This window comes from Nelumbo nucifera, chromosome 2 (genome assembly GCF_055504915.1).
Source record: "Nelumbo nucifera cultivar China Antique chromosome 2, China Antique-T2T, whole genome shotgun sequence".
Taxonomy (NCBI): domain Eukaryota; kingdom Viridiplantae; phylum Streptophyta; class Magnoliopsida; order Proteales; family Nelumbonaceae; genus Nelumbo; species Nelumbo nucifera.
Window position 1 is genome coordinate 2,559,729 of NC_142650.1, and position 15,304 is coordinate 2,575,032.

Consider the following 15,304-nt stretch of genomic DNA (forward strand, 5'->3'; position numbering starts at 1 on the left):
CTTGGAGGTTTCGATGAATTTGTCATACATCAAATACATGTCTAGAATCATGGTTTTTAAAATTGAACCGGTGATTGAATCGGTCAGGGGTTCGGTTACCGGTTCGAATGGTCTGATCGTTCAGAATGATCAGTCCATTCTTACAAAAAAATAAAAAAATTAAAAATAATTAAAAAATGGTCAAAATTGTTTGAACGGTTAATCGGTCAGTTCAATGGATTGCTGACCAAAATCAATGATTTTGAAGAAAAAATGGTTTTGGGAAAAAATGGAACCGGACAGGTCACCGGTTTCCGATTTTTCTGGTCTGACCATCCAATCCGATCTGGTTTTGAAAACCATGCCTAAAACACACTCAGCTCAACCTTAATTCGATGACCGGTGGTTAACTGATTAGTTGTCTCAGTTATAATAGAGAGGGAGAGAGGAAAAAAGAAGTGTGAAGGATAGAAAGAATGGAGGGGAAGAGATAAAAGAATGAAGAAACTATGAATTGATATGGCTCAACTCCTCTCCTATTCACTCACTGCAGAGAACATGGAAGTGAGAGAGGAGGGCGGGGGCAGAGAAAAAAAGAGACGAGGAAGAGAGTGGAGAAAAAGAGAGAGAAAAAAAAAAAAAAACACACACACAAAAGAATGCATTACGCGTCAACATTTTCCTCTGAAAACCCAAGTGGGGTGTTTATGTTTTACCCAAAAAAATCTTAATTAATGGCAGGAGTTCAATTATTTTGGAATAATAGTCTATATATTTTTAATTGATTGTTGTATTCATTCATTTCTAAAGTCAAAATGCCTTAAAAAAACAAAACAAGTACATGCAAATAAAGAAGAGAAATAGATCGAAGATGTGTTGTTATCATCTTGCAAGATTTTAATATATATAGAAAGTGGTTTCCAAACAATCTCACCCATTTTATCTGTCGCTTGGACTTGGAGGGTGTTACACAGTTTTGTTACTTAATAAAATCAAGGAACACCAGATTAATTAAGAAGACAACATGGTCTTGTATATATATATTCTCAACGTAATCAGGAGCTAGGAGGACTGAGCAGGAGGAGTTGACACCACAGACTGTAGTGGCGTAGCTAGTAGGGGTTGCGTGGAAGATAGTTGTGATTCCATCCATAATTCCATAATCTCCTACTGTTCACCACTTTTTCTCTAGTGATGAAAGTTGGGGCGGAAGAAGACTTTTGGGTTGCTTCGCTAAATGCTTGCTTTATCGTTGTTTCTTTATGAAAATGCGTGGCGCTGTGACCAACCAAAGTGCCAAACGGAACAAAATCAAGGCCCCCCTTGGCCCCTTCCCTTCCCTTGACACACGGTCATGGATGAGCATGATTCTGCGGCAGACAGCGACATCAATTGTACCTCGATCTTTTACACATTGCAGTAAGCTAGACAACAAAAGGGAGAAGATAGTATTTAAGTAGGTGAAGCATTAAGCCAGCCACACATATGTCCATGCATCCATTCAATCTTTTTTTTTTTAATTTTTCCCCAGCTGATATACTTGAAGAATAAAAAAATAAAAAAGTCAGCATACTGGAGGTTAAAATCAGAAATTAATAAGAAGTTGCAGGTAACTATATTATGTATTTGTCCCATCAAATAATTAAGGTGAATGAATACGCAATAGCATTGTAATACAACAATAATTTGCCTATCATATCACATTGCATATCTCTTATCCCCCATGGAGGATGATGGAGTACTTAGCCAGTCAACATACATAGATAGGCTCACGTTATCCACCGAATAGACCAGTACCAGACCCCAAATGAACCACCACCATCAATCATCCATCTATGTATCATTTATGTATTGACCTAGCTACCAGAAAGAAACAAATTAGATTAGCTTATAAATTAAATTAAAGAAAAAAAAAAGATGGCTGAGCTACATGCTATAGGCTGCACTTACGGTATATGAACCTTATCACCTAGTGGAATGAAAAGAATTCACAACCCATTGCATGTATGATGCATGCCTATCCGAACATTAATTAATAATGTAAGTTGCCTATATAATTTAATTACTTACAATGCACACAACATGATGGAAATGTCGTCCTTCTCCTTCCCTAGGAAGCATATTATCATCATATATCTATTGGATTATTCCAAATCAATGTGATGAGCCCAAAGTAACGCTGTCTATTGGTCGGTCGCGGGCATGCCAAACATTAAAAAGATACCCATTGTCTAATACTTTCTCTTTCATTATAGAAAAATACATATTTTCTCATGGTAATATTATTATACTATGATGCAAATTATATTACAGTTTAAAAATATAGATGCCAATTATTATCGGGTTAGACCCTAACATCCTCATCAGTGGTTATAGGCCCTATATATAGCTATAGGGTTTGATTCAGAGCTTGCACATTTACTTAAACTGTATTTATAGAGTCAGGTCAGGTCTATAAGTTTTGATGAATTGTTAGTGTACAACTTGATACAAATACTTCAGTGTAGGCGATCCAGACTAGAACGATACATCTCCTGTCTTGGGGTCTTGGCATCTCTCTCTCTCTCTCATCCCTCTTTAAACAATCAAATCCTAGTGAATAAGCATACTATACTCTCGCTTTTAAATCCTCGATCGGATCCCTTGAGGAAAAAGGATGGTTTTCGTCTTCTCCTGTTGTCAATGCCTTCACCTTTATTCAGTTGCTGAAATTTTAAAAACATACTTTTTTAAGGAGGGAGGGGAAATGGAGGAGTAAGCAAGGGTCCCAGTTCCCAAGTGGCATTGGTTTGTTTAGTTTCAGAATCTCTTTCTCTAAAAAAATTAAAAAAGGACCAAGCAATGAAATAAAGAATGGAACCCCCCAATAATTGCTGCTACAGTGATCGTTTCATTTCAATTCATGGTGGTCCCTGCTGGTGCTGGCTATGGATGATAGAGGATCGTTGTAGACCGGGGAGTAGATTTCTCATTTGTGAATTGTGATGGATGCGACTCAAGTTCAACCGCTTTCTCCATCTCCATCTCCATCTTTCTCTTGGATTGCCTTCGGGGAAGTGTTCAAGGCATCAATCAAAGTGGGGTTGCCCACTTGCCCTTAAAAAGAAAAGTTGTAGTCAGTCACTGTGCCTGTGTTAATTTGGACGATGTTACTTTCTGATCGATATAATTACTCGTCCCCTTCATGTTCATGGCATATTAAACCAGCTGATGAGTGTGAGCCCTGTTAGGCTGTTAGCCTGTTACGTTACAATTTGGGGTCTGAAATAGCGGAATCGGAATCTTCTACTTGCTTGCTCCAATCGGTCCATTTACATGTACCTTCCAATAACTTTGTAATTCCTCCAATTCAACATTTAATGGAATCTTGCACTCAAACGCAACGGTAATGGCGGGATCCCAAAACTAGTTCATTAGCATTTTTTAAATGCTCTTTTTCTCCGAAATCAATCTGAAGCCTTTATGTTTCTCTTTCATGAGATGGTAAATCTTGTTGGCAAGAGATAGGTGCCATCCAACAAAATATGGCAATTGAATAAATCAACAAGCTGTATATATGAATTGAAGTCTCTCTTGACATAAAAGAAACAAATCAATAACATTAACAGCTTCTTTTAAGTGATTATCTCTCCCAGCATAGACTCACTATTTTGGAAAAATAAAATCAAAATTCTGGCGGAGACCCATGATGGATTTATGAAGAAAGGGAGTTGTGACTTTTGAGGTTCATAGAGATCATCAGCTCTCCCAAATTCTTTTTTAAAGTCTCATTTGCTTATAAATTTCTCACTTACTTGGGTAAATTATAAATGTTTCTTAGGTAATACTTACCCATGTTTTTTTTATTCCCATGTAAATAATATAATGATTTTTTTTACCAAAAAATGAATGTTAAAAGGGCAAATTTGTCCCATAATATTTTATAAACTTTTCCCTTAATTGGAAAAGTTACCCATCTGAGCGATGGATAAATTCTATGCGGGTAAATAAAGCTCTCTTTATGGTAGGATTCATTACCTAATACAAAAAGACTACTGTAAAGTTGGTTAATGGGAAAGAGATACCCATTGACCAACTTTTCCCCTCTTATTTAGTGCCTAAGTGGCTCTTTCTCTCTCTCTCTCCTTAATCCCAGTTGAACACCACAGCAAACTTGAGCCCGCTGAACAAGTCTAACACTGATGCCAATATGTTGGAGTTGGATTAGGATCACAGATTGGGCTTGGGCCCCCATTTAGAGTAATGAAATATAGTTTGGACCTCCTTCATGCATATCTTGGATAGACCAAGGCAACGGATGCTGTGTTTGGAGCATTGCTTACGATCTTTGTCAAATAAAATTTGGAAATTATTTATTCAGCATGGATTTAGGTTGTTTTCATGGAAAGTTTATAGGTTGTTAATCAAAACAAAATTTCTTCGTTTTCTGACTTCATTTTGTTTTTGTCTAGAACTATCCCAGATATCATTTATCCCTTTGAAAGTAAGTTACTAAATGTCGATAGTCAGAAAATTCTGGACCAATCTCATAAGAAATTTCGAAATTACCGGAGCAATCAGAGTTTTTGAGGATTAAATGCAATGGTGTTTTCTTTTGGTAGGATAATGTGATAGGTGGTTTTAGGGATTCTGGATCTCCTGCCGACAATAATTTTGTCTATATTTATCCACAACATACTATCACCATGCATTGGAAATATCTCTCAATATTATGTAGGAGGATGAGATATGCTACATATGTGGTTGTGATGATATATAGGTAGACATGGGGAGGAGATCTGGACTCGGTTATAAGAGGGATAAGAAGGGTTCCTTTATTATTATTGTTGTTGTTTAGTGTGTGTATAGGGCGTTACAGGCTGTGTAGGTGGTCCATTGGGTCTTTTGTAAGAATCCATTTAAGTGGAACTTGGGGCAGTTCTACACTATAGGGCGTTACAGGCTGTGTGTCGTGCTGTGAAGGCTGAATGAAAATTTGTTATTGTGGACTCAGAACTCCCTAAATGCTATCTTGGCGTTGAAAGGATCTAATGTGGCTATCCCTTGGTCTCTTTTTGATGATATAAACTAATAAAATATATTTTAATTCATTTTGGTAATATTTCTGTTTTTTTTTTCCTTGATATTGCTAGATCCAGTAACTATATGGCTCATGAAGCTAGCAAAAGGCTTGTCCAACAACTTTTCCCTTCCGTGAACAGGATGGATGAAGTTAATTTATTAAGATGCCCTTTCGAGTCTCGAGGTTCATACCGGCAAAAGGAACGATATTTCAAAATGATGAAAATGGGTAAGGAAAAACACAATATCTTGTTTTTCACCCACTTTACTTAAAGACCTTAATGGAATAAAATCCTCACTGTCGGAACAAAGAAAAATGAAACATAAAGGCTGTGTTGGAGTGTAAATCCTGGTTTAGGGTAAATTTGTATTTTGGTAATATTACATTTATGCATTGATAAATGACAGTTAATGCATATTTACATTGAGAATAAGATGTAAAAGTACATGAATAAAAAAGAATTAAATTTGCATTTAAGTGGACTTTTGATAAAAAAAAGGCATATACTTTATCAAAATTCGTGTTTGCATCCATTACAACTAAAAATCTGTTTGATAAGAAGGTAAATTTGTTGGTACAAAACTAACCCAACTTAGTAATTTATGTAAACCACTTTATACTCTATATATTTGCATTCACACTTATTTGCATCCTTTCCAAACGCAACCAAAGGATTTATTAAAAATATTTCAATCATTTTACTTTTGATGATAAGTAGGTCCCATATTCAATTCACCCATTCTAAGAACAAGATAACTGGTAATCTAGAAGAGACTTGTGTATATGCTAGTTTTAAAAGATGCCATATAGCTTAAATAGTCCAACTTCTGTTTTTATTTTTATTTAAGGAATTAAAAAAAAAGCCACAAGTTTTTGAGGGGGGCTGCTGCCTGCTGACAAGCAATGCGAGGAAGATAGAAAATAAACTGACATGAATAACTACATCATTTTAAGTATATAGAATAGATTCTATTTGATCTGATAGGTAGATCCTATGTAGAGGTGTATAATGTGTCTAATAAAAGAAAAGGTCCAATAATTTAGATTGTGTTTGTCTTATTTTCATTAATGAATTTTGTGATTTTAAGAAACGTTTAAAGTTGGATCATTGATGTATAAAATTTTTTGGATATATTGTATAAAAAACATCTTTTTTCTTGTTTTTTTTTTTTGTGTGTGTAGGGGGGGGGGGGGTGATGAGCTAACAATTGATTATCTGGAGCTGAAAAAGTAACTTCAAAAAAAAAGTGATTTGAATCTTTAAAAAGAACACTATCAATTAACGCCCACCGTGGGGCTCGAACCCACGACCACAAGGTTAAGAGCCTTGCGCTCTACCGACTGAGCTAGACGGGCACACGACTTTAATGGTTGAAAAGTTATTAAAACTAAATTATCAACCCGAGTAACTTAACTAACAGATCGATATACCATATACCGTAGTCGGTAGTCCGTATAGAGTTGGGACGCTGTAACGATCATGGAGTGGTGGCTTTGGACGATAACTGAACTCCTCATGGTGGCTCTGTTTCTTGTTTCAGGCTTAGTGTTAGCAGTCATCTTAATGGCCTTCGGAAGAAGATGTAGACACCTGTAAGTCAATATCTTGAAACAGGCTCCCTTATTTTTCCTCTGCTTTCCCTTCTCAGTCCCTTCTAATAGTTAATTATTCAATCTCAGTCACGATAAAGATCCTGCAATTCTCGAGGACCCAAATTCTTTGAAACAGGTAATTGATTTTCTCTTGAAAATCCTTGCACATCCCATTAATTCTGAGCCCTTTGGAGTTATAGAGACCTATGTGAATTAGGGTTGCATTTTGGTTGTATGGTGCTATGTTCAATAAGGGAATCTGTTTGTTTCCACTTGCAACGTTTCTTGCGGTAAATCTGAAGAGTTTAAACTTATTTGGATTCGAAAATTGTGATGTAAAGAATTATCTTACATGATCCCCTGCTCTTGCATGCTAAAATTATTTAAAGTGGCAGCTTTCTTACATATGCAAGTCATAAATTAAATGACGGAAAGGATATTTCTATGGTTTATTTGAGACTATAAAATATGGTTTTGGTAATTGACGCACACGTGCGTGCTATAGCTGAAGCGTTACTTGGGTAGAGGTTATTAGAAATGGTCATGGGGTCCCTGATATGCTGAACCTGCTGCTATTCTTGTTATAACGTGGTACATCTGAAAAGATAAATTTTATGTATTCTTAGATAGTTTTCTGTGGAGTCGTTTGCAACTTAATAGAATTATAAATATAAATAAAAAAAGTTACTAAAAAGTGCATATGCATGAGTAGTATGCATGAAGGTTATGGAGACTGGATGACAATCTATCTGACACTCCTTTGCACATCTGTTTTTCATCAGGCGTGCTTGGGTTTGCAGCTTCTGCTTGCTTGAGTTCTGCAAATGGATGGCTAACTTCGCCATGCTCTTACAAGTAGAGAAGCTTGTGGCTACCATATAAGTGGGATGAAAAGATGATAAATGAAAAAAAAAAAGAATGTTGAATTAGGATTCCTAAAGGAATTTTCTTTTGCCTCCATAATAAGCTAGATGTCTAATACACAAACAAGTTAATAACCACATTTTGGTGTGTAAAGAAAAACCAGGAAAAGAAATTGTAAATGTGTAGAGAAGATTTCATCTCATGCTTTTACATGCATATATCTTGCCTAATTCTACTTATGAAATAATTAGAAGAATGTTAACAAACCAGGCCTTACAACTAAGTCATAAAATGCAAGTTTGCTGTCTAAGGGGCCATTTGACAATGGCTGAAGTGATGGACTGTATGACTTATTTCTTTGTCTTTTATAGGATAAAAATGTTTTAGGGTCTATTATTCAATCATTACATGCCAATCAGATATTAAGGGGCTATTAACCTACTTAATTACTTATCCACTAAAGACAGAGCTATAAGCCATTCATTTAAGCCACTTCATATCCAGTAGCCCCTTAATCTGCTTAAGAATCAATAAAACGAGTAGTAACTAATGAAGCCATATTGTAATATTTTTCTATGCCTCCTCTCCCTAGGGGCCTATACAAAGTAACTTAGTAACCTTTTAGTGAAAAAAAAGGAAATGGTTAGCTATCAAAAGGAAAGCTATTAACCTATTTTTAGTTGGGTCACTTCAATGGAGACACACATTTAGATGGGACTTTTTTTTTTTTGTTTTATTTTTTGGGTGGAGGGGGAGGGGGGCTCCATTTGAAACATATGAAGGATTTCCCATTTTTTTTTGGGGGGGGACAGGAATGGCCCTGCCTGCCCCTTCCAACCCTAAAGATTGGTATCAGGAGAATGGAGAAAAGATAAGTTTTCTATAATAAATTTGATACTCCCTTGGCAGTATGTTGATGCATATGGAGGGAAAGGAGTGGCAGGATCTTTGAAGATCAGTCCTCCTTAATTGAGAAGATTTGTGGGAAGGTTGAATCGTCCCCCCCCGGTATCCTGTTTCTGTTTTTTTTTGTTTTGCTTTAATAAAATTTTACCTTTCAGGCAAAAAAGAGCCCAGGCTCTTGATTAGTAGACCATGAAGGAAGTCCTTACATAATTAATATGCTGCATACTACTAGCAATGTTAGTATCACAATTCTATGTAAGAGGTAGGAATCTTGGATTGAGCATAAGTCAAGCCACTTGATCAATTCCTGGCATCTAAAAATAGTCTAGTGGAATAAAAGAATCTGCTCCTAATCTATGCATTTATTAAAGGCAATTCAGTGCTTTGTTAACAAGAAGTACCTGTAACGGATTGTCTAGTACAATCCTTTTCCACTTGAACCTAACCAGGTTAATCATCAATCATCAAATATATAAAAGAAGAAATATTTTCATATATGGACAAGCCGATATTTATAAATAATATGTGATTTTGGATGTATATCTTACAAATTTGTTCTTGGTCATAATAATCTGAGTTCATGATGCTGGTCTTGCATTGGTTTATGGGTTTACCGTTTACTTGATGCTGTAAGTTGGTATTGTGCTTCTGATATCAGCCTACCTCTGGATGAGGGGAAAAAGACAAGAATAGATTATCAGAAGTAGATTGTTGTATACCATTGCACCATGTGGAGTCAATATAATTTACTGAGTAAGATTGATCAAAATCTTCTATGTGATTCTTTAAAATACTAATTATGCCTAGAAACACTTCTTCCAGGTCCCATGCCCCTCAATTTCTGATCCAGCTGAGAAGTACATATCTTTGATAATTCCTGCATATAATGAAGAACACAGGCTCCCTGGAACACTTGATGAGACCATGAAGTAAGTCCTTGCATATTTATTATGCTGTATACTGTTTGCAACTTCTAGTTTTATTGTTAATATTGGGTTATCATTGCTCCCCATTTCGTCCAAGGATGATTGTTATTTGATATTTATTCTGCAGTTATCTTCAACAGCGTGCTGCAAAGGACAAGTCATTTTCTTATGAAGTAAGTTCTGAGGGAATTGTTAAATAACAAGATTGAGCTTTAAGATGATAGTATATGCTTTTAGAGTGATCATGAATAATATTTATTTATGGTATTAACATTGAAATTTAGATTGAGATGTATATGTTTATACTCTATTCTATAAAATCAAATCTATGCTGCCTGTGTAATGTTGCAACCATCTTTATATTATTGTTGTTGTTGTTAGTTGTAACATTTCACATGCGGCAAATATTATTTCTCAATGACGTGCTTTGGGTTGTCATTTCACATGGCCAGATTATCTCAAATAGGTTTTCCTTTATCTTTCCCCAATTAGTTCCTTGCATAGAAAATTGAGGAACTGTCAATGATTTTACCACTTCTCCATTTAAGCATTGAACATGGGCCCTCAGGTTGGGCCCATTCAAATTTTAATGAATACTCAATTCAAGCCTTCCCAAGTTGCACCCTATTATGTACTTGTAATTCCTTAAGTACCTTGTTTTTGATGAATGTGATCCCTTAATTACCTTGTTTTGCATCATAAAGAATGTCTACCCTTATAGCAGTCCTCTAAAACCTTGGTTTTGTTGGCATGTGGTATGGAATTTCTTTGTTAAATTTATGGCTCAAATAACTCAACTATGGATGTATTGAACTTGTTTTCCCAACACTCTTTATGAACCCTATCTTATGTTCCTTTAAGTCAAAAAATATTGAAGTAACTATGCAACTTAATGGTTCTTTTATCTTGTGTATGGGTAGGTAGGAAATTTGGTGTTTTCTCTTCACTTGTGTGGCAATATCTTTGTGCTTAAGTTTGTATTGAACAGCTTAACTCACTAGGATGTACCATTCTATTTAGGTTGCACATCAATCCAGGGCCTCTAGGCTATGCCAGGCCAAGGTCAACTCAAATACAACAATCCCAATATGTTACAATGGATTCATGCCATGCCAAGGTCTGGTTTCAGCTGAAGGGATTTGGTCTAATCCCAATCCATTTAAATTGGGTTAGGTTCAGGTGGTCATGGGTCAGCCCAACTAGTAAACAATTAAATAGCTACCTTCTATTGTTTTGAGTTATAATAAAAAAATGGTTTGATTTATTTTACCATTTTCCGATTAAAGATTATATATATAATATTTGTCTACCACTGAATAAACTAATTTTTACATAAATTACATAAAATTGTATATTACATGCACGTTTATATATTAATTATTAACTCTAGGTCAGCCTGTAGGTTCTTGGTCTGGGCAAGGATCTGTCTAAAGCTAGCCTGAACTCACTTCAGGCCCCAGAATTGAGCCTAGGTGGCCCAGCACTGGTTTATATGAATCTTTGGACCAGGCCAGGTTGTATTCAGGCTGGCATGAAGTTTCATGTGCATTCTAAAATGTCTATTGAAATTTATACTTTTGAATTTATTGTATTTCTTTGGCATCTCTGTATTCAATTCAACATAACTTAGCCTTAATCCTAACTATTTTGTGTCAACTATGCAAACCTTGTGCTGCTATTTTTACTCTACCAGGAATGATGTTTTCTGTCAAATTATAAGTCCTTACTCCTTAGGTAATTTCTCTTTTGCATCTCTGTAAATGGATGAATACATGAACAGGTAGTTATAGTTGATGATGGGAGTACTGATGGGACACTGAGAGTTGCTTTTGACTTTGTAAGAAGATACACAATAGAAAATGTAAGGGTCATTCTTCTTGGAAGGAACCATGGCAAAGGAGAAGCTATCAGAAGTGTGAGTTTATCTAACAATTTTTTTTTTTGTCACATGATTAGGGGTGTTTAAGTGCTTTTCTTCCTGTCATATATGACACCAATTGATTGAAGCTCTTCATTTCTGTGGAAGCATGGTTAAACAGGGAATGCTCCATTCACGTGGTGAGCTTCTTCTAATGCTTGATGCTGATGGGGCAACAAAGATTTATGACTTAGAAAAGCTTGAAAATCAGGTTTCTGTTGGTTATGACTGACCACATTGCTAACTTTCTGTTTCAATATTTTCATATGGTACTATTTTTAGTTGTTACCATATTGTAGGATTGCGGTTTATAGTTCGGATAACATATGTACTGTAAACTTCCTGATAGTTCGGATCTCAGATATGCAGACTAGCTAAAAATGAACTTAAGCTGGGAGATGCTGCAAATACTGATTCAAGTTCAAGAATATCTGATATTCCAATTGTTGCATTTGGTTCTCGTGCACATCTTGAGGAGAAGGCTCTGGCTACAGTTTAGTCATTAATTTGATCTACCTCCCTATATACCTTTTCTTTTTTAATGAATCTGTCAGTTCATTTTCTTACAAGTGGTATTCACTTAATTTTCAGCGGAAGTGGTACCGAAATTTTCTTATGAAGGGTTTCCATGCCGTGGTTCTCTTGACTGCTGGTCGAGGAATTCGTGATACACAGGTATTTATTTGCACATGTTTTTTTCTATCAGCAACAGTAATCAGGATTTTATTAAAAGTATTTATTTGTCCATGTTCCCAAGGGGTCATTGCTTGGTGCAATGGTAAAATCTTGTTGACAAGTGTGAGAATGCAGGTTTTAGTCTGAGAGCGGCCACTTCGTGCAAGAAAATGCCGAAGGTTAGGTCCGTATCTGTTCAACTGCTCCCAACATTGAGTAATGACCCTTATTTTTGCATGTTCCCAATAACTTATAATTCTTAATTGAACCCAACATACTGGGTATATGTTTTGTTCTTGACATGGACACTTGCATGGATTGTAGTGTGGCTTTAAGATGTTTACCAGAGCTGCAGCACGGAAGCTTTTCTCAAACGTCCGCTTGAAAAGGTATCTTCAGAAATTTACATACTGATGTGGACTTGCTCTCTTTTAGCATTTTGACAATAATTGTTGTGCCTTCTCTTGTTTGCTTTCAAAATATATAATGACTTGGAAGTGTTTGATCCTGTTGCTTGAGCAAGGTTCAAAATTTCGATACATATCAGGCTGTATCGGCCGATTCGTATCGTATTGGTGGCCTCCCGTACACCTCTACAAGGGGTGTGACCTGGTTCAGGGGGTAGACAGGCCTTAAATTGACCCCTCTGAACCAGTTTGGAAAAAAGAAAACAAAAAAATGAAGGTGAGCAAAGATACAGGCCGATACGCCCCAACCAGCGTATTGGCCTGTATTGGTATTTTGAACCTTGTGCTTGAGTATAACTTTATCAAACTAAATGTCAAAGTTTGCCATTTCGAAACTGGTGCAACCCCATAAACTTATCAATTTGAGCATAAAACTTGAAAGATTGAACTGTGGAGACAAATGTGCCTCTGGCACCCTGGAAAGGTTCTATAAAGAAATGCAAATTTTGCTTGGTAGGACGATACCAAACTTTCTGCTATCTGCATGGTAAAACCAATCTAGTGAACCATATGGATTATTAAGCTGTGATTGATGTTGATCACACCTAATTTCAATAAGCACAGTAATAAATGAGCAGAAGTATGTGAAGCATGAATTACCAACATATGTCTCTAACAAAGGATATTTTTCCATCCCGGCAAATTAAGATGTCAAAGTTTCTAGCTTCACTTAAATAGAAAAAAATTGGTTAATGGAAGAAACTATTTCCTTGTTAAAAAAGGTAAAAATAAAATAAAAACAGAAAAAGGTGAGCCACCTTTAATCATGGATCCCATATTATTTGGAGAACAGGGAGTTCATGCCTTCATACCACATGCCCATAATGGAATAAATGATTGTCATTGAACACTTGAAATTGTGGGGGTTGAGTTTGTACATTGGTTTTCACCAATGAGTTGTGCAAACTTTCTTACAAGCAGAGTTTTCAAGGCATTTGGGTGAGGTGTACCTAAGAAAATGAACATGTACTCTAAACCTTTTTCTTTCTTAATAAACTTGAACAGAAGACATTAGTTAGATTTCAATAATAATATATGTTTTCTGTAGACAGAAATATAGTTTTGTGGAGGTACAAAAAAAAAAAAAAAAAGAACAAGGGTAAATCTACGGTGCAGGAAAAGTATGATACCAGAATAACTTTGACCAAAGAAACCCCCCTCTGTGAATTTGATGAATACCAGCTGATTGGTTACCACTTTTATGATACCAGTTGATTGGTTACAAGTTTTTCTGGTATCATAATTGCACCCTAAGAAGTAAGAACAAATGTACAAATTATAAAATAAAACCATCCATCCCCATGTATAAATTAAGCACTTGCTAGTGATGGAGTAATATATCATAGAAAATGATGTATCAAGTGAAGAGTAACACAACTAATGATGAAGTGGGATGTGATTTGTATCAGTCTGTACTTTGTAAGGTGAAATTAAATAACAGATTAACTTAAGATTTTTGCTTTTTTTTTTTTGAAGAAAATAGTATGCTCATGAGGTTTTTATGCTTCATTCCCTTGAAGTAAATGAGACTTCTCTTGTGTAACTTAATATATGAAGATATTGCTAAAAATAATGCATAGTAGATCTGACTATTTGCTCTCTAGAAACTCTTTGACAGAACATGTCTGGTTATGATGACCCTTTCTTTTTCATTTTTTTCTTTGTTCTTTTTTTAGGTTCTGCTAAAAGCAATGCTGTCAAAATCCTGTGATTTACAATATTATTCACAATTTGGACAATCAGTTCCAAGGGTTTTGGTTTGAATCTTGATTAATGGATCTTGTGATTTATATGCTTCATGCGATTCAAATCAATTCAGTTAAGAATTAGTTCTCTATTACTTATCAAAAAAAAAGTTCTCTATTTTATAATTTCTTTTTTTTTTTCCATTTAGTTTTGTCAACGAAGACTTTGTTTTGAAGACCTTGTTAGAAAATTTTTATTTAGGTTGTTCAAAGCCTTTTAGAAATGACATTGAGTTTATTTTCTATCATATATGTAAGTTAAAGGGTTATTGTATGTGGATTATTTGACTTTTAAGTCAAATTTGATTATCCTACCAAAGAAATGGTCAAGTTTGATTATATCATCTTAGGTTTCTAGTGTGCAAGTTCTAAACTTTATTGTTTTAGGTATATATATGACAGATACGGATTAAAAGTAGGGTAAAATTACTTTTCTGTTTCTATTTAGATTTTTAGTATATCTATTTTAGTTGTTTGATGAGTTTGTAAAAAACCAAAATAATTTTACGATTTATGATAAGATTATGATTTTCAGAACATTGCTACAGAGTTGTTATCCATCTCTATTTGTTTTGTGCTTCATGATTTATTTGATTTGAAGTTGGGAACCTATGGATCTTCTGCAGGTGGTGCTTTGATGTCGAGTTAGTATACTTGTGCAAACGTTTTGGCATCCAAATGATAGAGATATCCGTAAATTGGTCCGAGATTCCTGGATCAAAAGTGAATCCATTAAGTATCCCCAACATGCTTTGGGAGCTTTGCCTCATGTCTGTTGGGTATAGGACCCATATGTGGAAAGTTTGTATTTGATTGGTTTCATTTTGGAGAGACTTATCGTCTCCAAAGCCATACCCCAAGTGGTAATGAAACATTTGGTGCCTCTGGCTCTGGGTTCTGCGAGAGACAAGGCAAAGGCTCGTTTCATGAGAGGCAGGATTCGACCTAGCCACGCATACAGATATTTGATGTTCCTTGTGGCTAGATCTTATCTTTTTAAAGTTATCTGACCTTTTTTTTGTGGAATTACTTTATAGGAAGAAATAGGTTATTTTAATTGCATTTTTTGATGGGTCCTTGTAATCATGTCTGAGCGCCCATCAACTGCAGGATCCATGAATGATGTCAACCCAGAAATTCCACCTATTCAATCTTCTAGAATTTATTTA

At 35.5% G+C, this 15,304-nt stretch overlaps 1 protein-coding gene and 1 non-coding gene across 3 annotated transcripts; one reads left to right on the forward strand and one right to left on the reverse strand.

Annotated features, from left to right (window-relative positions):
• Nucleotides 1-6,324: 6,324 nt before the first annotated feature.
• On the reverse strand, nt 6,325-6,397 carry TRNAK-CUU (transfer RNA lysine (anticodon CUU)). The gene has a single exon. It is a non-coding gene; the product is annotated as a tRNA-Lys (tRNA).
• A 70-nt stretch (nt 6,398-6,467) lies between these two features.
• LOC104594542 (uncharacterized) lies at nt 6,468-15,304 on the forward strand. Of its 2 annotated transcripts, none has more exons than XM_010254870.3 (10): nt 6,468-6,634; nt 6,722-6,770; nt 9,227-9,333; nt 9,458-9,503; nt 11,111-11,245; nt 11,370-11,459; nt 11,598-11,741; nt 11,840-11,923; nt 12,248-12,312; nt 14,762-15,304. In XM_010254870.3, exons 1-10 carry the CDS (start codon nt 6,522-6,524, stop codon nt 14,946-14,948), a joined length of 1,020 nt encoding a protein of 339 aa, XP_010253172.1. In that variant the 5' UTR covers nt 6,468-6,521; the 3' UTR covers nt 14,949-15,304. The 2 variants fall into 2 exon arrangements, with proteins under 2 accessions (XP_010253172.1, XP_010253173.1); XM_010254871.3 differs by having other exon boundaries at nt 6,470-6,634; nt 11,610-11,741.